Below are 27,214 nucleotides of genomic sequence, written 5' to 3'. Positions count from 1 at the left end.
CACGGGCCAGAGGACCATCAGAGTGGAGTCCCTGTGCGGGACTCCAGAGTCCTTCTTCCTGTTGACCTGGGGGTGAGGGTGGGGGCATGGGTGTTGTTATTTGGCCTGGTTTTTTCTTTTTTTTTCTTTTTTATCCTCACCCGAGGACATTTTTCCATTTTCTGTTCAGGTAGAGTGGGAGGGAGAGAGAGGAACAGAGAGAGAGAGAGAAACATTGATGTGAAAGGAACACATCGAGTGGCTGCCACCCACACAACCGACCAGGGCTGGGGACAAACTGCAACTGAGGTACATGCCCTTAGCAGGACCGCAGGCCGATGCTCTAACCGCTGAGCCAAACCGGCCAGGGCTTGGCCTGGTTTTTATGCTTCATTATTTTGGGGGGTTTATTGAAATAGAACATTGTATACGTTGAAGACAAAAAATGTGCTGATGTGCTACACTTCTATGTTGTGAATGATCACCACAATAGGGTCAGTTAACATCTCCAGCACTTCACCTAATTACCATTTCTTTATTTGGAGGTGAAAACATTTCAGATCTCCTCTCTTACCAACTTTCAAGTACTTAACTGTAGTCACTGTGTTGTGCCTTAGATCCCCAAAACTTATTCAGGTTATAACTGGAAGTTCGTACCCTTTGATCAACATCTCTTCATGTCTTCCTTCCCTCCCAGTCTCTGGTAACCATCATTCTATTCTCTGTTTCTATGAGTTTGGCTTTTCTAGATGGAAGATCCTCCCTCCCTCCCTCCCTCCCTCCCTCCCTCCCTCCCTTCCTTCCCTCCTTCCTTCCTTCCTTCCTTCCCTTTTATAACATAGTGTTAGACATTTTATACAACTACAGCTGGTTTTCATGCTTTAGCTCACTTGCCTTCCTGCAGATTCCCGCCCCACCCCCACCCCCAGGTGTCCATTGCTCCCTAATGACAGTAGACTCCAGAACAGGAATTTTCCATCTTTTATTCAGCAAACCCTAATGGAGAGCCTGTGCGATGCCAGGCACTGTTAGGTGCTGGGGTACCATGGTGAGTGAAAACAGCTCCTGTTCTAGGGGCAGAATAGCACACGAATAAACCATGCTAAGGAGCATGGATAAGGCCGAGGAAGTGCTGTAAAGGCAGCGCATCGGCTCGTGCCCACACGTGTGCCTCTGTCACCCAGCTTGGGTTCCCAGCCGAGGTCTGCACCCAAGCGCTTAACTAGCAGAGGCATTGCAAACCCTGTCAAAGTCTAGGATTATTTATATTTGGAAATAAGATAACTGTATGCTTTTCAATATTTTACCTTACTATTTATGTTTCATTTAAATATACTCAATATTATATTATTATATTATATATTAGCTGTTATGATTTTAATTAGCATAATTATTAATTATGGTATATATTATAATAGATTAATATGAGTATATAAAATAATTTTTCTATTTATATATTGTAAATCAAATCACATTCTCTAGTCTAAACACATATAAACTAAAGAGAAGGGCCAGAATATCCCACATGAAAAATTGAAGATTTAAAGGCTTTGATTAGAGCCCGGCTGGTATGGCTCAGTGGTTGAGCATCCACCCATGCACCAAGAGGTCGCCGGTTCGATTCCCGGTCAGGACACATGCCCAGGTTGTGGGCCAAATCCCCAGTGGGGAGCATGCAGGAGGTCGACCAATTGATATTCTCTCTCATCAACGTTTCTATCTCTCTCCCTTTCCCTTCCTCTCTCTCTAAAACCCAATAAAGAAAAAATTTTTTTTTTAAAGTTTAGAAGTTTTTCTCAATCTTCAAAAATGGAATATTCAAAAATCTATAATATTATCCATTTTTAGCAATTCTTGTTCATTGTTAGGTGAGTCTACATTTTCACATTGCCTAAAAGTCAGAAATGATACACTTATTTATTGTCAGATTCATGCAATGCCTGAAAGGAACTGAGACTGAGCCTTAGGGGTCTGAGTTACCGGACGACACTATCCTGTCTTTCTTAAAGTCGCCTCAGCTGGGTCTCAGCTGGGAATAGAGCTCATGGACTCTTCCGGAACTGATGATGGGTTGAATATTTGTCTTGAATTCATCATTATTATAATTTATTGTTTCTTGGTGGGAACTGGCATATAATTTTGAGCACAAGCAGCAGTGCTGATCAATGTTTAAAAAACGGTCTCTCTCGCCAGAAAGAAAGCCCCGATTTATATAATTTGTCAGGTTTTCTGGTGTGAGTACCCTCACCGTGGCCACGGTCAAGCTATCGGGTGACGCCACTCAATACTGATCACGGGATTGGAAAGCGATGCCCACAGCAGGCTCTCTGCCTGCACAGGGTGTATCTGTGGGGTGGCATTTTTCTTTGTGATGTCAACTGGCAAATACAAGAATGAATCTCACGACTTTATCAAGGCTCTGTAGTGTGACACTGTTTCTCAAACTTTTTGACCTCCAGATATGCAAGATGCTGGGTAACAGTGTAGTTAGAACCAAAGTTTAACAAGCTGTAACCACTCTTACTATTCATAGCGCGCTTACACTGTCTACTCTGTTCTAATTCAGTTAAAACTATCAATTGTTTAGCAATTGCTACTTGTTATTTATTTAACATACGTAGGGCTGTTTCTAGGTGTCAGGCACCATTTGAAATGCTTTACAGATGTTGACTGTTTCCTTCTGAGAAGTAGGTGCTGGGTTCCACATTTATTGTTTGGCAGTGATGTTACTTGTCTTAAAGACCTCAGATATGCTCCCCAAAGGAAACAAGCTATAACACAGTGCAGTGATTTCAATCAGTGGGGAGTGTCAAAATAACAATGCTTACAGTTTTCCCTAGTGTCTATTTTTTTTTTTCTTTTTATCCTCACCCAAGGACTTTTTTTTTTTTTTTTTTTTTTTTTTTTGCATTTATCTTCAGATACAGCAGGGTGGAGAGAGGGAGGAAGAGAGAGAGAGAAACATCAATGTGAGAGAGACACATTGACTGGTTGCCACCCAAACAACCCCAACCGGGGCCGGTGACAAACTCCAACTGAGGTACGTGCCCTTAGCAGGAACCGAACCCGGGACTCTCTGGTCTGTGGACCAATGCCACTGAGCAAAATCAGCTAGGGCCCTAGTGTCTATTTTAATATATCATATTTTCTCTTATCCTCTAAGAGTACTATATCTAAAAGTACTTTCTGTGCTTAATGTTTAAAATATATTTTATATAAGACTGTTCATTTTCTACTTTTCCAGATTTTTTTCCCTAGAAGGTCATGTCTAAATCATTAGCATTTAACTTTTTCTGGAACATTTTCCTCTCAGAAAAAAATTGATTTTGGGGACTCCTAATCAAGACCAGCCAGAATTTTTCTGAATAATTTTATAATTTGATCTTCTAGCTGTTATGAATTGAGAAGCAATCTCCTTTCTCGTCAGCTCCCCTGACAGCCTCAAGAGCCTCTCTGCTGGTGTCTCCATGACCTCTCTGGGCTCTCTGACACCTAGTCCCTTCATCTTCAGCAGCTGTCCGTGGAACTTGGAATAAAGTCCAAAATCTTTATCATAGCCCATAGGTTCTACGTAGTCTGACTCAGCCACAGCCAGTGTGGTCTAATGGTTAAGGGTTTGGGGTTTACAGTCTGCTCTCTCTCCTTGCCAGTTGTGTGACCTTAAAAACAACTGTTCATCTCTCCATGACTCAGTTTATTGATCTTTAAAATGAGAAGCTATGGTAAGTACATCATAAAGTTTTTGTAAGGATTAAGTGAAGTCATGCATTGAAAGGGCTAAGAACAGTGCCTGGAATACAGAAATAACTGAATAAATATTACCTCCTCTCCTCTTCCCTCTCAGCTGCTCCAGCCCCTCTCCAAACGCTCTCCCATTCAATCATTCTAGACAAAGGATGTTGACACAATCTCTTCCTGCTACCTGAGAAGTTTCTGTCTCCATTCTTCACCTGATTCATTCCTACTTATTCTTCATGTCTCTGCTGAACTGTCACTTCTCAGCTGAGCCTACCTGACACCCTGTCAATTCAGACCCACTGCGATAGTCTCATCACAGAACTGACCTTCCTTTGAAGTCCTGCCACAATGTATTCTTCTGTGTTTATCGAGGTGATCACAGGAGACTTGGGCGGTGGAGGTGGGGACTGTTTCCACACGACTTGCTGTGTCCTTCTCCATGCCCAGTCGAGGCTTAGTGTACCACTCTCTGCAACGTGCTGGTCAGTTGGGAGCATCAGTAGTGCCTTCTTAGTATCAGCTGCATTTCTGTCCTGTTTGTAGGTGACTTTCCTTGTGATTCTTCTCTCATTCTCTCTTCTTATTTAAGTAACTTTTATTCCTCTTTTTTTTTTTTTTTGCAAGAGGAATACATGCTCGCTCTAGGAAAGCCCTCACTCCTGATTTGTTATGTTGTACTTAGGTTTTCTCTGCAAGCTTCTGGGAGACGAGTTAGAGACAGAGGTGCATCATTATAAAGAAATAATAAAGCAAAATAGGCATGAGTTACCTACGTAAACATTTATCTGTTGTATCGAAATTACATTTCCTTAATTATTCAGCTTGCACAGTGAAGGCAAAAAGTTGTTTAGGCAGCTGGCGCCCGGTGTGGGGAACTGCACAGAATGGCTGCTATTTTTAGTTTTTATAGGGCAATGTGAACCTCTAAGGAAGTGAATAGATCTCTTTTTTCTTGCGTATATCGTTTATGGATTTTGCACAAATCAACATTGTTTTACCCGAATAGAACACTAACAGCTAACAACAATAACAAAAAGAAGTCTAGCTGTCAGTGGAGATTAAAAAATAACAATTCAGAGGGAACTGAGGGGAAACATGAAGCCAAGGGGAATAGTATTAAATACAAGAAAGTTTACATTGCCTGGGGATACATTTGCTGGTCCTTCTAATGACCAAATGATTTCTTGACTTGTCCAAGGTTATCTTGCCCTCTGAGAGGCCAGCAAAGCTGTCCAGTTAAGAGTTCTAGTGCTTCTCACTTGGAAAGAGGACACAGAGTCCCTGCCTCCTCAGACCAAAACTGGTCTCTGTTGAGCTGAGGAGAGAGAGGAAACTCTGGGCTCGGATTTCACCAAATATACATGGATTGGGGCTTTATCATTTCATTAGAAGCTGACGCTAGCTAAGAATTCACTGTACATCTAACAGCTCATATCTACAGATATTACAGTTTTTACTGACTGTTTAAAAGTGTTAATGTGTCACTTCTTAGATCGCCACTTCCTGGTGTTGAAACAATGCTGAATTGGCAATCATCCTCAAAAGCCCAAATTATACACTGTGTTCTACATGTTGAAAAAGGAATTTGGATTTTCATCAAACAGCTTTATCTTCTAAGAGGTGAAGGAGAGTTCTCTAGGATGTGACATACTCCCAGAAACATTTTTTATAGTGGCATCTTTTTGACAAAATGAGAATTTGATGCCAGTGGGTGTCTGCATTTTAAAAGAGATGATTTTGTGTGAACATTAAAATAATAGCAATCAGTATATAATTTTCCCTCTTACTTGAGTATTATGTATTAAAATGCTACTCATTAATGCCATAGTGACATTGAAGATTGATAAATGTTTCTAAGGGTCATGGGTCCTACCATTTATTTATGAATGATTCATACCAGAAGTAATATTTTATCAAGAATTTCAGTTATCTTTTAGTTTATAAATATACTCAACTCACATTTAAAATGTTAAAATAGTTAATTGTATAAAAAGAAAACTGAGATTTATTTGTCCTTAAAACAATACCTATTTATAGTAACTAGACATTTTATTATTCATTAATCATAATAATTTTAAATGCTTTTACTTCAGCTCCATGTATTTCAACAAATTTTTATTGATTTCGTTTCTTTAACCTTTATAGATATTCAGTCTAATGACTCCCTTTGAATTTTGTGTTATCATCATATTCAAAGTAAACTTTGTCAAGGCCTGATACATTCGTAGCAACAAAAATGGTGCTTGAGTTCTGGGTAAATGTTTAAAAAATAATGTGCTGTACTTTTTTCATGTATAAAAACCATACCATTAACATTGTTAGTAAGTCTTGAGATTCGAGGATCTCTTCATAATCCCCCAATCTCAACACCCACATGCACACAGAGAGGTACACGCGCACACACACACACACACACACACACACACTGCAATGCTGATGAGAAAATGCCTTACTTATTGAGATGACTGGTGTGTTGACCAGGCATAGTCTGTGGCCACAAATAAGATGTGTTAGTCTAACCAAAGTTTAAAAACTTTGGGGAAAACCAGGTTTAAAATATTAATTTTGTTTTATTTTTTAAATTACAGTTTACATTCAATATTATTTTGTATTCATTTTGAAATATTCACGGGGATGTAAAATACAGCATAGGGCATATAGGTTTAACATTTCAGATTCAAAGTGTTACCCGTCACTAAGACCTTCTCATGGTTAAATAGATTCTCTCTTAGCACCAAACTCCAAGCCTGAAGATCTGAGTTGTAGTGAATTCTGTGGGCTTCTCATAAAATGACAAGATTGGACCATTGTACTTTGACTGGACTGTTGACTTAGATTCATTTGGTTTGATGGTATCTGCATGTTTATAATTAGCACATGGTGTATTGCTGCTAGATAGGTAATAGCCATATAAAGTTAAGAGATTGTGTATTGGGTCAAACAGGTCTGGGTGTCCATTCCTGCTGTGCTCATTCATACTAACTGTGTATCTGAATGTGAGTGTCTTTCTACCTCTCGGGCCCCCGTTTCCATGTTTAGAAAATGGGATAGTGATCTGTGTCTCTGTTTCTCTGAGGATTAAATGAGACAATGTATGAAAGAGCTTAGCTCAGTAGCCAATAATGGCCATTACTGTGAAATGGTGGAAATGACTTGGGATCCATATCCAGAAACATCCGAGGTCGTGCAGAGCCCTGTCTGCCTCTCTCAGTCTGCTCCCGGCTGGGGTCTCCAAGTTCCACCTGTTCCACAGAGGTCACCTAAGAGAACACTTGCACTTCTATTTTTCACTGTTAAGTTGAAATAAAAATTTTAAAATGAAAAAAAAATTGTCATTATATAAAATTTAAGATTTAAAAACAATTTTTAAAACTAAATAAGTAAATAAACGTATTGCAGGTGATGAAGACAGACGCATCCATGCCGCCACGTTGCAACAAGTGACAACTGTGACGCGTGACGGGAGGCAAAATGAAGGAAGCCCTGCAACCCCGCAGCCGGCCCCGAGGACCCCGGCATCACTGGCACCAGCAGCCACCACACAGGGCCCTGCCCCCCGGCTGATGGGGCCCCAGGAGCTCTCCTTCCAGCCCGGGATCCTGAGAGCCATGTCCCGGCGGGACGTGCGCGCCGAGATCTTCGCGTGGAGCTTTGTGGTGTGGGCCGACACCATCGAGATGGTGCGTGTGGCCGGCCACCACGCCGTGTACAAGTCAGCCTGGCTCTTCCCAGTCTATCTCTTCAGCTTCATCTCCCTCCTTCGAATGGTGCTCACTCCCCAGAACCCTCTCCTGAACTCCCTGGGCATCGTCCTGCAGGATTTACCCTTTATTTTTGTCAGACTGGGTTTAGTCATCGACCTGGGGACTATCACGCCTGTATTGGGCCTTTGTAAAAACATCCTGGTGACCCTCTCTTATATTTACTTCAATTATTTAACCAAATTCAGGGTTTTCTCAACCTTTGAATTGTCTTCATTTTAAAAAGAAAATGGAAGCTAGTTGAACCTTGTTATGCACACGAACACATTTGTAATCTTATTGTCTGGGGCATACGTTTTTGTACTACATAAAGAAATGAAACTAGATTGTAGGAAATAAGCCCTTTTAAAAACTGTAACATCAGTTTTTTACTTGTGTACAAGTAGTGCCGAATTTAAGTAAATTTATATTCTTATAGGTTTTCTCCCCTGGATCTCCAGAAGAGGTTACTAGTTAATTTTAGTTAGTTATATATACTGCACCTTTCTTAACACACTCTTCCAAAAGCCTGTTTAAAAAAATGAGAACATGTTTCCCCACTAAGTCCAAGAATGAGGTTTTTATCATTTACATAATCATATATTACATTAATCATATATTACATAATTAATCATATATTACATTAAAAAGCATTATAAGAATTAAAGTGTTAAAATTAATTTTTAGAAAATACACCAGTAGTTGTTAAATACTTTTTTAAAGTTATGCTTTTTTGAAAATCTGAATTGTAGTTTGAGGGTCTCCTTCAAACTCAGACTTTTATGTAATTAATTGATTTCAGCATAAAGAGCAATTCTGTTGAACACATATTTGGCTCAGTTTGAGGCTTAACTTTTTCCTTAGTACTAAAGTACTAACATAAAGATTGTTTAATATAATAAAGTCAAGGTACATCAGTAATACATTTGAGACATAGATGTCAAAGTAAGAGAGTTTTTTGTGGAACTTGTTACCATCATAGAAATAATCACCTACAAGCCCTGTTTAAAATGAGAAGTTCAACATACAAATATAACAGCAATGCACTAGTGTTTTATGTGATTATATATAATGGATAACTTGATGTAAATAATTAGATACATAATCATGTAATTTGCCTTCACTATGTTGGGACATCTTGAATATTCATAGTAGGGGCTCTTCATTTTCTATGAATTTTCAGACGCGAGAAAGATTTGTGAGAGACTTACGAGAGCAGAGTAATGCTGTTACAGAGCCTGTCTCTTCAAGGGTCTATGGGCACAAATAGCTCACGACTGTACAAATGAACTTGCCTGCCATCTGGACTCTCCGCCAAAGCCCCCAGCTCACTCTGCTGTGCTCTCTGCTTTCCCTCACACCAGCAGGTCTATTTAGGCAGCTGTTAAAAGCTTAGCTCTGGCTTTATGACTTTGGGCAGGTTCTTGGACCACTGTAAGCCCTCGTTCCCACATCTAAAAGATGAGCAATTGCAGGGGTGGAGGTGGTAGAGGGCAGAGAGGAGATAAAAGGTAATGGAAAACATAAAATAAAATAAAAATTTTTTTTCTAAGTCCTTTAAATGAGGGAAGGAATGTTTTCATCACATTGTCTGGCAAACAATAATAACTCAAAACATGCTAAGTATTTTAATTGTACCAAATCAAAGAAAGAGAGGTAGTTAAATGCGTTGTTTTAATTTTTCCTGTTGTATTCTTTTCTCTGTCCTTGTTTACCCTAAAATATAATAAATTAAACCATGCATTTGTGAAAATAATATGTAAAAACTTAAGTATACCTTAGACTGTAAATTTTTATCAAGTAGTAGTATGTTCAGAAGTGAGAAATATACTGAATATACAGAGCAGAGTTGATGTGAATATTCATCAGTCCAGCACTTGAGGGTCTCCTATTAATTCTCATAGAGCCTTGTTATAACTCTTCAAGATTTTCACTCTTCTGAGTTATTCATTCATTTTTCAATTCCTTAAAGGGATGCCTGAAGGTATCTTGTTTAATAATGTATCTTTGGCCCTGGCTGGCTTTGCTCAGTGGTTAGAGCATTGGCCCATGGACCGGAGAGTTCTGGGTTTTGTTCCCGCTAAGGGCACGTACCTCGGTTGCAGTTTGTCCCCAGCCCCGGTTGGGGTTGTGTCGGTGGCAATCACTCGATGTGTCTCTCTCACATCGATGTTTCTCTCTCTCTTCCTCCCTTTCTTCCTCCCTCTCTATCTGAAGATAAATGCAAAACTGTCCTCGGGTGAGGATAAAAAAGAAAATAATAATAATAATAATAATAATAATAATAATGTATCTTTGTCTTCATCTATCAATCCTACAGGAATTTACAATACTTAATGCTAAAAAAATTTTAATACAAATAATTTCTTTTAAATTATGATAACTTTTTATTAGGAACCTGAAATCAAGTAGTTGATTTGTAATATTCTCAAATATGAAACTACATTGCATAAATTTATATTTATCTTCAGATTGGGATATATAGTATAAACAGTGCTTAGATATACTGAAAAGTATTACTTGACTTTATAATGCATTTTTTTGATCTCATATTTGTATGGGGATGTGCCTGAAGTTTGGGGAAGTTGCAAAAATTTATACAAATAATGAAGGCACGTACAAAAAATTACATGCAGGAGGGAAATTCTTGAGTATCTAATTTAATTTTTATTTTTTATTTTAAGAGTACATACACGTTTATACTATTCAAGTCTGTGGTATGTAATGGAAATTGCAGCAAATTATGCTAATGAAACATTCATAGTTCCACAGTGTGTGATTAAAGTTATGTTATTAAAATTATGTTGCGATTCTCATAGCTTCTAATGGTTGTTGATACTAAGACCCAAAGCACTTTGTGTTCTTTTAAAAAGTTGACTTTTCTACTACATGAAAGTATACATGTAAAAAAAGGCAGGACAGGTTGTAGGCTGTGTGATAGTTTATTCCAAGCAAAATTTGGAGCCCAGCTGGTCACTATGTCTTTATTAAAGTCAGGCTCAAATAAAGTTAGTTGTAGAAAGTATACATTTTAAAAAGTTCATTTATGATCAGACTAATATTGTAAAGTAATATTTTAATAAAATTCTAATACCTTCAATAGACTAGTGCCTTTTTCTTCTAAAAGTTAATGTTTAAAAATAAAACGTGAGTGGTAACAATCTTGTTTTTCTTATTAGAGCTCTATTTCACTGAATGACAATTGTAAATAGTCATGAGAAAAGAAATCATTTGTTGAATGACTACTATGTGCTGGGCACAGTGCTTTTACTTAATGAATGATTCTCTTTTGCAGTTGAACTTGGAGCAGGACTTTCATTAGTGAATATATCAATGTTTCCTTTTCATAAACATTAGAAATATATTGAATTAAATGTACAAAAACAACAATCTACAACTTAGAAGCTACAGTACTTAAAATAGCTACTCATGCTCATAAAGAAGGATGTGGTAAACAACAAATGAGAAAATATATTAAATATACATACATGAAGCCCTTTTATATTACAAAGGGGTGATTTTTTCATGTTAAAAAAATTCTATGTTTAAGCATATCTTTGTCATTATGGGAGGATGTGTTTACTCAGTTTGGCTGTCTGGTTGGCTGTCTCTCAACCATCTTTCTGATCCTTTAGTAATCTGATCAAAACACACAAGCAGCAGAATCAAGAGATGAGAAAACGGAGAAACACAGAGACAGGCACACCTACACACACAGCAAGAGCTGAAGCCGAATCCGAGCGCCGCCAGGAGATGAACTCATGAGCTCTCAATCACGCTGTTCCATGTGGTTGTCGGCCTGCCCCCCGTGACCGCGGCAGCCCGTGGCAAGGGCACCCCTTCAGGCTGGGCAGTGCACGGGCTGCAAGCCCCTAAGCAGTGGCCCCGAGAACATGAAAGCAAAGCACCCTGCTTAATAGTTTTGGTAACACCAGAGATTTGTAAACAATTGTTTATAAGAGCTTTGACATACATTCTCATTTTTTGGGGGGAAAAAACATGTCATCCATGCATTCATTCAGCAAATTTCTGTTCCTTTTACATATTTTTATGATTAAGTAATCCACCAAAAAATCTTGGTAAAATTGACAGAATTACTTTAGAAGTAGTTTAGGCTACTTTGGTTTCTAGTTTTGTATACAAGGAGCTTGGAAATTGCCACTATGTCCTAACAACAACTAAAAAGCTAAACACACTGAAAAACAAAAAGAAATCTTCTGGGATTCATAAGAGAGGAGAGCACACAGGGAACACTGCTGCTCCCAGGACTGGAGAGACGGGTGAATACAGGGAGTCACAGCTTCCCACGTCCGAGACTCACCAGCGGAAATCAGGAGCCGGCGCCCAGGTAGGAAAACTGAACTGTAACTGACCAAGCGCTAGAGGCTTTGTGTAGATAACTCTTAGCAAAGGCTCTGGAGGGGCTCAGTCCTAGGGGTTCTTCCCAGTACTGAGGGATCAAAATAGAGAAGGGAAGAGTATCAGAAAATTAATAAGTGATGCTAAAATAAAAGCCTTTCTTTTTCTCGTTCTTAATTGATCTAGTTATAGTTTGTTCAAAATAATAGCAACAGTATATTAGATTGTGTGCTTATGTATATTGCTTATATATGTGTATATATACCTGTTTATGCTTATGTACACTTACGTATGAGTGAAGTGAATGTCAGTGTGACATAAAGGATGGGAAGAAAGAATTAGGATTATTATATGATCCACTACCTGTAAAGTGTTACAGTGTATGTTGAAAGAGTGCTTGGATTAGTTGTAAATGTATATTGCCAAGTCTAGGACAACCATTAAAAAAGTGGGGGAGGGGGAGGAGGAAATATAATGGATACGCTAAGAAAGGAGGAAAAAACTGAATCATATAAAGTGCTCAATTAAAACACTAAAAAGCAGGAAAAAGCGTGAAAGGCAAAAATAGTGACAAAGAACAAGGGCAAACAGAAAACACTAATGCATATGATAAATATTAATCCAAGTTTATTGATATCACTTTGAATGTCAGCAGTCTAAATACACCAATTAAAAGACAGAGATGGCCAGAGTGGGTCATATAGACACAACTAGATGTTGTCTTCAAGAAACCCAGTTTAAATATAAAGACACACATTGATTAAAAGTAAATGGAGGGAGAAAATATGTTATGTCAATATTAATGAAAAGAAAGCAGGAGTAGCTATATTAATTTCAGATAGAGCAGACTACAAAGTGAGAAAAGTTATCAGGGATTAAGAAAGGATCACCGTATGGGAGAACATATTTGCTGCTGGTACATCTGATAAAGGTTAATTTCCAAAATATATAAAAAATGTATACAACTCAACAAAAGGAAGACAAACAATCCAATTAAAAAATTGACAAAGGATCTGAATAGATACTTCTCCAAAGAGGACATACAGATGGCCAAAAAACATATGAAAAAATGCTCAACATCACTAATCATTAGAGAGATGCAAATTAAAACCACAAGGAAGTACCACCTCACACCTGCCAGAATGGCTGCCGTCAATAAACCGACAAAGAAGTGCTGGAGGGTGTGGAGAAACGGCGACCACAGTGCCCTGCTGGTGGGAATGCAGACTGGCGCAGCCTCTGTGGGAAACAGTATGGAGTTTCCTCGGAAAATTAAAAATGGAACTGGCTGCTGGACCCAGTGACCCCATTTCTGAGAATATATCTCAAGAATCCCGAAACACCAATGAGAAAGAATATGTGCACCCCTATGTTCATAGCAGCGCTATTTAAAATAGGTAAGATCTGGAAACAGCCCCAGTGCCCATCAGTAGATGGGTGGATAAAAAGGTATACACATCCCTGGCCAGTTTGGCTCAGCAGTGGGAGAGTCAGCCTACGAAGCAAAGACTCACGGGTTCAATCCCCAGGTGGTGGATGATTTTAAAAATCCAGATGGTCAGAGTGGATCATATAGATACAACTAAATGTTGTCTACAAGAAACCCAGTTTAAATATAAAGACATCTCTCTCTTCCTCTCCTTCTCTCGAAAATCAAGAAAAATTTAATTTTAAAAAACGTGTTCCATCTTTTTAAAAAAATTTTTACTTACCTGCCTCATTTTATCGTCTTTTTTTTTCCTGACTGAGTCAAATTTATCTTGATACCATTTGTGCAAATTTTTCATTAAAACAATAGACTTGCTTAAACTACATGAACCTCTGTGTCCATCACCAGTTTACCGTTTAAACTGATAGACTTTATTGAACCAATTTTCTTGGAACTATTTCAGAGCAAAGGGTTCCGTAAATTCATCTTTTATGGAATTGAGTGGGTGTGAGGTACACGACGTTTGTGAAAGAGAATGACTAGGAGGAAATGAAATAGTTCTGTAATTGTCTTGCAAACTAAAAAAAAAAAAAAATGAGGATTTTCTTTATACAAACACTTCTTTAGCTTGAAGAAAATACTAGTTTAAAACAACTATTATCACCAATAACTAAGCAAAAGCCAGAGCCAAAACTTAGAAGAAGAATATAAAGAGGATGGTCAGAGTTGGGTTTTATTTTCATTGTGTTAAAATATACACTGCACAAAACTTACCATTATAACTATTTTTACATGTGCAATTCAGTGGCTTTAAGCAATTCACAGTGTTGTGTAACTATCACCACTAGTCATTTTCAGAACATTTTATTACCCCAAACAGAAATTCTGTACCCATTACACAATAATGCTCATTCTCCTCTCCCCCACCAGACCTCTATTCTTTCTATGAATTTGCCTATTCTATGTACATCACATAAGTGGAATCATAGACTATTTGCTCTTTAGTGTCTGGATTCTTTCACTTAGCATGATGTTTTCAAGGTTGTACATGTTCTAGCAGGTATCAGGACTCCTTTTCACGGCTAAATAATATTCCTGTCTACATATACATACATGCATACATACATAGTGTTTATCCATTCATTGACTGATGGACACTTGGGTTGCTTCTATCTTTCAGCTAGTAAGAAGAAATGCTGCTATGAACATTGGTTTACAAATGTCTGAGTCTCTATTTTCTTTTTTTTTAATATTAAAACATTTTTTTCTAAATTGATTTTAGAGAGAGAGGAAGGGACAGGGAGACAGAACAAAAATTGATTGCCACCTCCTGCATGTCCCCCATTGGGGCTCTGGCCCACAACCTAGGCATGTGCCCTGACCGGGAATTGAACCGGTGACCTCTTGGTGCACGGGTCGATGCTCAACCACTGAGCTACACTGGCCAGGCTGAGTGTCTGTTTTCAATTCTTTAGGGTACATATCTAGAAGGGGGCTTGCTGGATCATATGGCAGTTCTATGTTTAACTTTCTGTGGACCCACCAAACAGTTTCCCGCAGTGGCCACAAGTATACTCCTGTCAGCAGCGCACAAGAGCAATTTGGTTGTAATGCATTGCTTTGTTTTTGTTGCTGCTGTTGCATTGACCTTCTTTATATATATGGATATGAATTCCTCATCAGATTTATGATGTACAAATATTCTCTCCATTCTATGGGTCATCTTTTCACTTTTTTGATAGTATCTTTGATGCACTGAGTTTTTTATTTTGATGAAGCCCAATTTATCTGTTTTTTCTTTTGTTACCTGTGCTTTTGGTATATTTTACATATATATATGTAAAATCATTACCAAATCCAATCTCATAAGGATTTTTCCTGTTGTTTTTTTCCAAAAGGTTGATAGTTTTAGGTCTTCTGGAACACACAGCTGTGACATTTGGAGGAGAAGGTCTTTGCTGTCCACCCTGATTCCAGCAGGTTGCTCTAGGAAACTCAGTCTGCCACCCTCACTGCTGTGTGCCGTACCGCGGGGGGATGGAAGGAGGTAGCCCCGACCACAGGCCAAGAGTGAAAACACCCAAATTTACCAGCCTTTCCATGGTGCTCTCCACTGGATACAAGTTTTCTCCTGGAGTCCAGAGTTCAAAATAGTTACTTCAGGCAGTTCCTGTCAGTTCAGTAGTTGTTTAGATGGAATGAACTGGTTGCCACTCTTCTAGCCCCATACATCTTTGTTTCAGTGAAGTCAGGGTCATGAGGTCAATTTTTTCGTGAGATAGTTGGCTTTCTTTGTTTTATTTTTAGTTATTTGTTTATTTTTTAAAATTAATTAATTTATTTTTGTTACAGATGTTTCTCCTTTCCCCCCACTGATTCCCCCCTCCCTTTCCCTCCCCACCCTGTCCCCAGCTTTGTTGTCCATGTCCATTGTTCATGCACACATGCATACAAGTTCTGTGGTTTATCTCTCCCCCACCACCCTTCTTCTGGGGATTGTCAGTCTGTACCTCACTTCCACGTCTCTGGGACTACCCTTTTCCTCAGATTGTTATTTTCATTATATTCCACAGATAAGTGAGATCATATGATACTTGTCTTTCCCTGTTTGTCTTGTTTCGCTTAGGATAGTACTTTCCAGGTCCCTCCATGTCATCTCAAAGGATAAGAGATCTTTCTCACAGCTGCATAGTACTCCATTGTGTATATGTACCACTGCTTTTTTATCCATTCGTCTACTGATGGACATTTGGGCTGTTTCCAGATCTTAGCTATTTTAAATAGTGCTGCTATGAACATGGGGGTACATATATTCTTTCTGATTGGTGTTTCAGGCTTCTTAGGGTATATTCGTAGAAGTGGGATCACTGGGTCAAATGGCAGTTCAATTTCTAATTTTTTGAGGTAACACCATATTGTTTTCCATAGTGGCTGCACCAGTCTGCATTCCCACCAGCAGTGTACTAGAGTCCCCTTTTCTCCACACCCTCGCCAACACTTGTTGTTTGATGATTTGTTGATGGCGGCCATTCTGACAGGTGTGAGGTGATACCTCCTAGTTGTTTTAATTTGCATCTCTCTGATGATTAGTGATGATGAGCATTTCTTCATATGTCTCTTGGCCATTTGTATGTCCTGTTTGGAGAGGTGTCTATTCGGCTCCTCTGCCCATTTTTTAATTGGGTTCTTTGTCTTCCTTTTTTTGAGTTGTATGAGTACTCTATATATTTTGGAAATTAACCCCTTATTTGATATGTTATTGGCAATTATGCTCTCCCATATAGTGGGTTGCCTTTCCATTTTGATGATTGTTTCTTTTGCTGTGCAGAAGCTTTTGCATTTGATGAAGTCCCATGTGTTCATTTTCTCCTTTGTTTCTGTTGCCTTAGGTGATGTATCAGTGAAATTTCTGCTGTGTGTGATGTCTAAAATTTTGTTGCCTACATTTTCTTCTAGGATTTTTATGGATTCATGAGTCACATTTAAGTTTTTAATTCATTTTGAGTTTATTCTTGTGTAGGGTGTAAGTTGTTGGTCTAGTTGCATTTTTGGCTTAGCCACAGCAATCAGACAGGAAGAAAAAATAAAAGGGATCCAAATTAGAAACGAGGAAGTAAAACTGTCATTATTCACAGATGACATGATACTGTATGTAGAAAACCCCAAAGACTCCATCAAAAATTTACTAGACTTAATAAATGAATTTGGAAAAGTAGCAGGATACAAAATTAACGCAAGAAATCGATGGCATTCTTGTACACCAATGCTGAACTCACAGAAAGAGAAACTAAAAAAAAATCCTATTTACCATCGCGGCAAAAAAATTAAGATACCTAGGAATAAACTTAACCAAAGAAATAAAGGACCTATTTGCAGAAAACTACAGGTCATTGAAAAAAGAAATAGAGTAAGATATAAAAAAGTGGAAGCACATATCTTGTTCATGGGTTGGAAGAATTAACATTATTAAAATGTCCATACTACCCAAAGCAATCTATAGATTCAATGCAATCCCCATTAAAATACCAATGACATACTTCACAGAACTAGAACAAATACTTCAAAAGTTCAAATGGAACCAAAAAAGACCTCAAATAGCCATAGCAATCTTGAAAAAGAAGGACAAAGTTGGAGGGATCACATTACCAGATTTCAGGTTATACTACAAAGCCACTGTAATCAAAAGAGCCTCGTACTGGCACAAGAACAGGCATATAGACCAGTGGAACAGAACAGAGAATCCAGAAATGGACCCAAGGCAATATGCTCAATTAATATTTGACAAAGGTGGCAAGAGCATACAGTGGAGTAAAGACAGCCTCTTTAATAAATGGTGTTGGGAAAATTGGACAGCTGCATGCTTTCTTTGTTTTAAAGCCACAGATTTTGCCAGTGATCCTCTCTGGCCATATGACACATTTGTGTAATAATACAAAAGACCCTTGAATGTGAGTGTACAAAAAATTCAATTAATTTTATTTGTTTTTGAAATGGATATAAGTCTAAATTAGGCCAAGCCTTTTGAATTTGTGTAACTTATTTACCTTTAAAAGCCACGAATGACTCATTCGAAAAACCTTTTTTTTTTTTTTTTTTCCCAATGATAAATCAGTGAAGCAATGTTTTAGAAAGAAATGTGTTTGTTTCCTCTTTTCCGTTTTGTAACCAACTCTTTGGTCAGTTAAGCATAGGCTGTATGAAAAGAAACAGTTTGTCCTGGGGCCTACATTTTTCACCATCTTGCTCCTCCTGTCAGAGAAACCTTCCATTTAGAGTGTTAAAAATGACCACCACCACTGCAACAAAAACAAAGAACACTTTTCTTATGAGAAAGAGAAATTTATAACTTTATCATAGAGATAGTGAATCTGGGAGCTTTCCACTTGAAGACAAACTGTTCATTCAAATTTCAAAAACTACACTCTCAGCAGCTTCTATGTGAAAGGCTACCATGCCCCATGTCCCAGCTGTGGGATGCCTGTCTAATTACCGGTACCTGATTCAAAATGTTCTTCATTCATGTTTGACTTCTGAAAAATAACACAGTAGATGTTTGGGGGTTAATATTGTGCTGAGTGATAGATTTGTTACTATTTTTTTTAAAGAAAAGAATTTCACCTGTGATGTAATGAATATATGTTTTTTGATCAAACAAGCAGATTCTCTCCTAGCAAGAGGACAGTCTGAAGAGGCCCACTAGGGTGAGGCTGCAGCAAAGCTTTATTGCAAATCCTGTGTCCATGTTTGCTCTTGCTTTCTGCAGAACTTTCCAGAGGAAGACTTCTAGAACTTTCTCCTTCCCAGCCTTACTGTACTTAGGGTTCGCCTCTCTCGTTATTCTCCTAGCTAAAGGAGCCAAGCTCCGGGTGAATGGTTTCTTTTGAAGCTTTCTAAGAGGAAAAAGACACTCTAAGCCCTGCATTTGGAGCATGAGGGGGACTGAGTTCAGCCATTAAGAAAATGAATCACCCTGGCTGGTTTGGCTCAGCAGTTAGAGTGCTGGCCCGCAGACCAATGGGTTGCGGGTTCGATTCCAGCCAAGGGCATGTATCTCGCTTGCAGTTCATCCCTGGTCAGGTCATGCAGGAAGCAACCAATCTCTCTCTCTCTCTCTCTCTCTCTCTCTCTCTCTCTTTCTCTCTCCCTCTCTCTCTGTCTCCCCTTCCCACTCTATCTGAAGATAAATGGAAAAATCTCCTCAGGTGAGGATTTAAAAAAAAAGAAAGAAAGAAAAGAAAATGTATCTACTGTAAACTGTCCCTTTTAGCGCCTGCCATTTCTGTCCCTGTGGAGAGGGCTGTCTGCTGAGGGCCCTGGACCCGGCTGCTCTAGAGGGCTCCTCAGTTCCCCCGGCAGGTGGTGGCCTCCGGGCCCTGCACAGCCCAGGAGAAGGCGCAGGTCCCGGCTGGTTCACTTCTGCCCGCAGCCGGCTCTCCCGCTCGGCCGCTCACCTCCCCCTCTTCTTACCCTTCTCCCACATGTCCCGCTCTCCCCTTCCTCTGTATCTGCTCTTCTCAGAAGTTAGCTTACGAAGCAAAGTTGTAACTTTGAATTCCTGTTTTTCTAACCACCCTCATGTGACAGGATATCTCCTTATTGGAGGTTTTCCCTAATTTCAGAAGCCCTTTAAAAGTGAGAGCTTCCTCCACCCTCCTTTTCAGCAGGGCTGCAGAAGGAGTGAGTGGGGAAGGGGTGATCCGCGCCCTCCTCGCTCTGGTTCTCTGGTGCGCCCTCCGCTCCGTCTGGGGAGCAGCACAGCCCGGCCATGAGGCTGTCCCCGCTCCTGGTTTTCCTGCTTCTCATTCCAGTAGCTGTGCAGCTGCTGGGTAAGTCGGCTCTGGGGTGGGGGCTTCCTGACTTGGGGTCTGGGGTCTGTGGCACACCTTCCTTTTTGGAGGGTTAGTGCCAAGGGATTCCTTTCAATACCTGTGGCCAGGAGGGAAGCAGAACTCCCCTGTGCCACCTGCTCTGCAGGAAATCTGCTGCCTGCGCCTGGGTGCCAGGCTTGGAGGCTGGGTGGGGGCACTGCTTCTGGGGTCAGAGGTGCCCAGAGCCCCACAGAAGCGGGGTCCTCCTCTGGACTCCTCTCGTGGCTCCCTGTCCCTTCCCTGCTGTATTCTTAGAGAGAGTTCTGTGGTTTGTGCATTCTGGTTTGCGTTTTGAAACATTTCCACCTAATCCGCAGCAAGTGTCTTCTTAGTGTTTTTGGCTGCAGGGGGTGCAGTTCGGGTGTCTCTCCTCCTTGTAGGTCTAAGGACAGGAGCACGGGTCTCCCCCAAAGGCTTCTTATGTCATCGCCACCATTTGTCTTTTATTCCGTGAACCATGGTAATCACTCCTAGTTTTTATTGCTAGAAAGTTCATCCTTATCTGTAGCCCAAGTTGTTCAAACTGATTTATTCCTCTTTTTTGTTTCTTTTTTTCTGGAGACTGGTGATGACTCACGAGGAACCGATTCAGAGCTTTTCAAATTCTCAAAGGCATCACCGAGTCCCTCTTTCCTATTTCTCTAGAGCGACGATTTTCATTTTCATCTCGTGGCACACATAAACTAATTACTAAAATTCTGCCACACACCAAAAAATATGCCATAGTTTTTGTCGATATAACAACAACAAAAATAGGTAGAGTTTCGATTCATTTACACTGGATGGCTGTTGTTGTATTGGGTGTTGTCATTTTTTGGTTTGGCAGTCTAAGGGAAAGAGGTCGGTGTTCCTGACTAGGTCAGGTACTGCATGTTTTAAAAATTCTTGCAGCCACAGCGGTTGAAAATCACTGCCCTACACGTCACCAGGTTAAACTTCAGAATGAGAGAGACTGAGAGTTTTTACTCCCAGTTTGCCCCCCCCTCTCTTTTCTGATCGTGACTACATACCTAATAAAAACTGATATGAAAGTTTTATTTAAAATTATTATCATAAAAAGTACATAGACATTTAGAAGATATTTGTCTCCTTTCAGAAAACACAGGCTTTAAGGATGAAAAATAACTTTCCAAACTCATTGCCTAGATGTGCCTTTTTTTCCCTGAAATTAATGTTAATTTTCTATTGTTATTTCATCAGTTCATGATTTCTAGGTAAAATACATAAATAAATTAGGAAGCTCCTAGTTCTCTTTTCAGATGAGAAAAGAAGGGATTTCAACTTTGAGTATTTGGTTCCTGATCCCCCTTCATTCTCTCAGATCTACAAACACTGCTCGCCACTGTGCCAACAACATGGGCAGGACTGGGGGGCAGGGGTAAGATGGAGCCTCCACATAATCAGGAAGCTTTTCAGGGAGAGAGTATTTGATCACGGAAAATGTTCAAATGTTCAATCGTAATGAGCATTAAGTCGTAGTGATTATAAAAACACAAGTGGTCTGGCCGGTGTGGCTCACGGGTTGAGCGTCGACCCATGCACCAAGAGGTCACTGGTTCAATTCCCGGTCAGGGCACATGCCCAGGTTGTCGGCCGATCCCCAGAGGTGGGGCGTGCAGGAGGCGGCCAGTCAATGTTCTCTCTTATCGATGTTTCTATCTCTCTCTCTTCCTGTCCTTTCCTCTCTCTCTAAAATCAATAAAGGAAAAAAAATTTTAAAATAAAAAATAGAAACACAAGCGAAGGCAGTATGGTTTGCCCCCTGCGTGGAAGCTACTTAATTTCTTAGTGCTCTGGTCTCCCTGTCTGTAACGTGGGGAGTTTAATATTACCTGCCCCACTGCAGTGATGCAGTGAGTAAATGTTTAGAACATAGTATGGTCTATGGTAATGACTTCAGCAGTGTTAACTATTAAAAGCAGTGACTTTTTTCCTATAGTAGTAATTAGTTGTCCAATAAAAGCAGTATATTAAGTATTTAAGGAGAGGTTTCTCAAGAAACAATGCTGAGAAAAGATTCCTGGAGCCTGAGGAGGTATTTCTCCGCAGTCTGGCTACAAAGCCACTCGCCGCTGCACCCAGCAGTGGTGCTGAAGGGGAGCTGCTCCACCTGGGTGTGTGGACAGCCGCAGGGTGACCGCACAGTGGCCGTCATGAGAGCCTGTTCTGTGCAGGGCAATTAATATATTGTTCATGGCCCTACGGCTTAAAACTAAGAGCGGTGAAAATCTTCCACGGGGGCTGTCTCAAGTACAATACTCTGCTTAGGAGAAAGTTCCCTGCCACTAATGGTCTTCAAACAGAAGTTGGATGACCAGTTCAAAGGCTGGGTCTGAGATCCAAACTCTAACCCAGCTCAGTGCAATGGAAACATAATAGGCAACATTATGTTGCCACATCAAAAAAAGTAAAAAGAGCCCTGGCTAGGATGTCTCAGTTGGTTGATCGTCGGACCGTCCACCGAGAGGTTGCTGGTTTGGTGCTGGTCGGGGCACACGCCCAGGTTGTGGGTTTGCTTCCAGTACAAGGTGTGCAGGAGGCAACAGATGGGTGTTTCTTTCTTATCGGTTTCTCTCTCTCTCTTCCTCCCCCCCCCTCTCTTTATTTAATAAAAACATGTTTTTAAAAAACACTAAAAATATTTTATAAATATATTTTATCTAACCCAATATATCCAAAATATTTTTAGCCCACATTAAAAATTGCGTTTTCAAAATCTGGGGTGTATTCTATATTTAGAGCACATCTGAAGTCAGACTAGCCTTGTATCTATCACGTATGTTATAGACTCATGGGGCTATGGATACGTGGGGCAGTGCAGATATAGCCCCTAATTTTCTTGTCCTGGCTGGTTTGGCTCAACAGTTAGAGCATCAGCCTGAGGACCAAAGGGTCGTGGGTTTGATTCCTGGTCAAGGGCATGTACCTGAGTTGCAGGTTCGATCCCTGGCCCTGGTCAGTTGGAGTCATACGGGAGGCAACCAATTGATGTCTCTCTCTCACATCAATGTTTCTCTCTCTCTTGTTCCTCCCTTCCACTCTATCCAAAAATCAATAGAAGAATATCCTGGGGTGGGGATATTTTCTTTAAACTGACGATTAATGCTTTGGGGAAAAAAAGTGTTTTTCAATTTGCTCAGGAATGTTTCCCTCCTTGAGGCAGCAGGATACCTTACTCTGATGGATGTCTTCCTCTTGATCGGCACAAATGTGGGAGGAGCAGGGAATAAAAAACAAACACAATGTGGACCCCCTTCCAGTATATATTTTTTGGAGCCTATAATTCTTATTTTATCTTTTCTTGGCTTAAGTGACAGATGATCAGAGGTGTGTGAATAAAAGCAGAATACCAGCTTAGTTAGCAGGATGTATGACTCCTCAGAGATCCCTCCCTGGCTTTTTATTTATTAAGAAAACCCGTGGAAAGGTGTCCCTTCTTCTTTGTGGTTTATTCCTTTTCCACACAGAACCTTTCTTCCACCTCCCTGAGAGCATCATCACCGACACCGTGGGCATCCATGTCATACCCAAGAGGCCAAGTTTAATAGAGGGACCATTCTCCCTTCTTGCTTTCTTTTAAAGGTTTTATTATTATTATTATTATTATTGACAGTACTACAGCTGTCCCCTATTTCCCCCTCCCACCTCCCCCAGCTTCTGCACAACCCCAGGCCTTCACCACACTGTGTGTGAGTCCTTAGGCTATGCATATATGCATACAAATTCTGTGGTTAGTCTCTCCCCTAAGATCTGTCAGTTTACTTTTTTAAAAAATTGGTTTGAGAGAAACACTGATTTGTTTTTCCACGCTTTCATTGACATTTTTTTAAAATAAATTCCTCACCTGAGGATTTGCTTTTCATTGATTCTAGAGAGAGAGGGAGGGAGACGGAGAAAGAGAAACATCCATGTGAGAAGCATTGATCCTTGCCTCTCGCATGAGCCCTGTCTGAGGATCGAACCTGAAACCTGAGTATGTGCCCTGACCGGGGATCAAACCCGCAACCTTGAGATATCAGGATGACACCCCAACCAACTGAGCTGCCTTGCCAGGGCCCCCTTCCTCCTCCTCCTCTTGCCCTGCTATCTCTTTAGCAGAAAGAACTGCATTCAGTGTTGATGTCTAGGTCTCAGAGGGGATATAATCAAAGTAGAGATACAGTGAAAGTTGCTTAGACACAGAGATTGGACCACAGCAGAGAAGCTCAGCTTGAAACGGGTTGGTTTGGCTCAGTGGCATGGTGTGTTGGTAAACTTAACAACTGGTTCTCAGAAGAAAAAGCATTGATTTGCGACATTTACTGATTTCCATGGAGTAACACTCCCATCGTGGTTGATTTCAAACTACCAATGTGATGCCCCTTGGGGCAGAGTTGGGAAGAGATGCCAACAACAGGTTCTCACTGGCCAGTTAGAGTGAAAAACAAAAGCCCAATGAATTTGATTCTAGCCCAGGCCCATGCTGCATCCAACCTCCTTGGTTTATGGCTAAGAAAAGTCCTGACAGGTTAAATGATCTTTCCAGGGTCTCACAACTAGTTAGTGGAATCACCTGTCAGTGCTCAGAATTCCTGACTCCCATTGGAGAGTTCTAGTAAAAAGAAGCAATGTATATTTGCTGAATGACTGATTGATTAGTTTAATATCGAGCTAGGATTTCTTTAAGGAACAATTCCCCACTGCCATTTCCTGACTAGTTTTAATTTTCACAAAATTTTCCTTATAATATTTTGACTTTTTAAAAAATACATATTTCTGGTCTCTCATCTTTCTGCAGTTGTTGAGCAAAACCAATTTCTTGTTGTCTTTTTAAATTGGTTTTATATTTGTCTATTTTTCTTGTTATTGTTGCAAACCACATCTGATTTTTCTGTAACTCGGAGATGGAGATCTGTGTGTGGAGGATATGTAGCCATCGGTAAGAAGACAATTGCTTTGTTGCATGACATTTCAGTGTCTTCTAAGGCTGTCGGACCTAATTTTTAAGTAGGAAGAGTCACCACTAGTTACATGTGAACTTTAAATAATCCAAAGTGCTCAACCTCAGTGAAGGACAGGAGAGGCGGGACCATGGGCATCCTTCAGTGCTCACAACTACACCTGGCCTCTAGACAGACCCTTGAGGACTGCGGGAGCACTCGGTCCCAGAGGCCCCAAGAGGAGCTGGCCAAGGGAAAGGAGCTTCTGAAGCAGCGTGTATGTGTATAGCAGAGAGGGAGTCAAAGTGATGTCCACATGAGAACGGTACTGACATCTCACCTCTTGGCTACCATCAAGCATTGTTGGATGAAAACATTGTATGCTTAGGCTGGTCCCCGGAGGAGAGGAGTGAAAATTAGGTGGAACATTAGTGAGAGTAGGAGGAGATAAGAAAGCAAGCTTTCTTAGGGTATATTCCTAGAAGTGGGACCACTGGGTCAAATGACAGTTCAATTTTTAACTTTTTGAGTTAACACCATAGTGTTTTCCATAGTGGCTGCACCAGTCTGCATTCCCATCAGCAGTGTATTAGAGTCCCCTTTTATCCACACCCTCGCCAACACTTGTTGTTTGATGATTTGTTGATGGCGGCCAATCTGACAGGTGTGAGGTGATACCTCATTGTTGTTTTAATTTCATCTCTCTGATAATTAGTGACGTTGAGCATTTCTTCATATGTCTCTTAGCCATTTGTATGTCCTTTTTGGAGAGGTGTCTATTTAGGTCCTCTGCCCATTTTTAAATTGGGTTCTTTGTCTTCCTTTTGTTGAGTTGTATGAGCACTCTCTATATTTTTGAAATTAACCCCTTATCTGATGCATCATTGGTAATTATGGTCTCCCATATAGTGGGATCAATATACCCTAAGAAACCTGAAACACCAATCAGAAAGAATATATGTACCCCTATGTTCATAGCAGCACTATTTACAATAGCTAAGATCTGGAAACAACCCAAGTGCCCATCATTAGATGAGTGAATAAAAAAAGCTGTGGTACATGTACACAATGGAATACTATGCAGCTGTAAGAAAGAAAGATCTCTTATCCTTTGAGGTGGAAGGACCTGGAGAGTATTATGCTAAGCAAAACAAGCCAAACACAGAAAGACAAATATCACATGATCTCACTTATTTGTGGAATATAATAAACTAAACAAACTGATGAACAAAATTAACCCAGAGACATGGAAGTAGGGTACATACTGACAAGCCTCAGAAGAGGGGGCGTTGGAGGGGGGAAGAGATAAACCACAGAACTTACATGCATGTATGCATGACCATAGACAACAAAGCCGGGGATGGGGTTGGGGGAAGGGGAGAAGTGTATCAATGGGGGAAAAATGAGAAACATCTGTAACAAAATCAAATTAATAAAATAAAAAAAAAGAAGAAGACAAGGGCTCTTTCAAAAAGAATTGAAACTGACATCAGGAGAAGTAGGAATTGTAAGACAAAGTCTTCCAATTTCAAAACAAATGAAGGTTACAGAGCAGTTTCAGATCCTTTACTGCATTACTTAATCACTTTTAGATCCTTAATCAGACCCTTGAAGTGTGATGGGCAGGTGTTAATATCTGCTTTTTACTGCATAAGAAAATTGAAGCTTAGAAGTCAGCTAACCAGGAAGGCCCAGAGCTAATTTTTGACCATATCTTCTGGCTCTGAGGCTAAGCAGTAGATATATTTTACCAGCTGGAGTGTATTGATCAAAAAAGATATACAGCCCTGGCCGGTTTGGCTCAGCGGTTGGAGCGTTGGCCTGCGGACAAGAGAGTCCTAGGTTCGGTTCCCGCTAGGGGCATGTACAGTACCAAAAAAAAAAAAAAAAAGACTTACATGTTCTTCTAAACTACCATATGTGGAAGAAGGACTTAGTCACTCTATTTGCGTCAGTTAGACTTCTTACTTGGACAGGGGAAGAGAGGGCATTCACATTTGAGTGTTTACTATGTGCAAATGACAAGTTGGGTATTTTATATAAATTATTTCATTTAGAAGTTCACAGCAACTATCAGAAAGCATCATGAACCCCATTTTACTGAGCAGCAAACTGAAGGTAGAATGATTAATTTAACTAAGGCAACATAGCTGGTAAATGGTGAAACCAGAATTCGATTGCAAGTTTGCTGACCCCAAAGGACATACCTCTGTCCATCACATCACCCATGTCCTGAGGATGGAAACTCTGGGTCTCCATTATCTGTCCTTCTGTCCCTCTGTCTGGGCTGCTACAATAGCTCTGTTTTCGTCTCATCCTGTTCTGAACCATTTCACACTGTCTTCAACACTGATTTTTTCCGAGTTAATGATAATAATGAACTAACATGTATCAAGCAATTTCTTTGTGTCAGAACTGTTCTAAGCTCTTTATTTGGATGATCTCATTTAATTCTCACAACAGCCAGCAGGCCCTGTTATTTTGCCTCTATTTTTCAGACGGGGAAAAGGAAGAACCGAGTAGTTTAGAAACTTGACTAAAGTCACAGCCCGTGAGCAGTGACGCTCTGATTATGTCATGATCAGGTTGACATGACACATCAAGATGAATGAGTTACTTATTGTGGCTCTGAGTGGAAGAAGAAAGAGTGGTGTAGTGTCCACATTATTGCCTACAGGCATT

General features: G+C 40.1%; 2 protein-coding genes across 2 annotated transcripts in view; both read left to right on the top strand.

The window, feature by feature from the left end:
- TMEM236 (transmembrane protein 236) overlaps positions 1–7,700 on the top strand; it is a 45,767-nt gene extending 38,067 nt beyond the window's left edge. The window contains exon 4 of the mRNA XM_036253834.1: positions 7,117–7,700. Within this exon, the coding sequence (XP_036109727.1) occupies positions 7,117–7,700 (584 nt within the window). The remainder of the gene's footprint in view (positions 1–7,116) is intronic.
- Positions 7,701–19,392: 11,692 nt separating this feature from the next.
- The window catches only part of MRC1 (mannose receptor C-type 1), a 92,403-nt gene continuing 84,581 nt past the window's right edge, over positions 19,393–27,214 (top strand). The window contains exon 1 of the mRNA XM_036277665.1: positions 19,393–19,571. Within this exon, the coding sequence (XP_036133558.1) occupies positions 19,511–19,571 (61 nt within the window). The 5' untranslated portion in view covers positions 19,393–19,510. The remainder of the gene's footprint in view (positions 19,572–27,214) is intronic.

The sequence above is a fragment of the Molossus molossus genome, unplaced genomic scaffold, assembly GCF_014108415.1.
Source record: "Molossus molossus isolate mMolMol1 unplaced genomic scaffold, mMolMol1.p scaffold_m16_p_1, whole genome shotgun sequence".
Taxonomy (NCBI): domain Eukaryota; kingdom Metazoa; phylum Chordata; class Mammalia; order Chiroptera; family Molossidae; genus Molossus; species Molossus molossus.
This window is presented reverse-complemented; position numbering and strand designations above follow the sequence as displayed.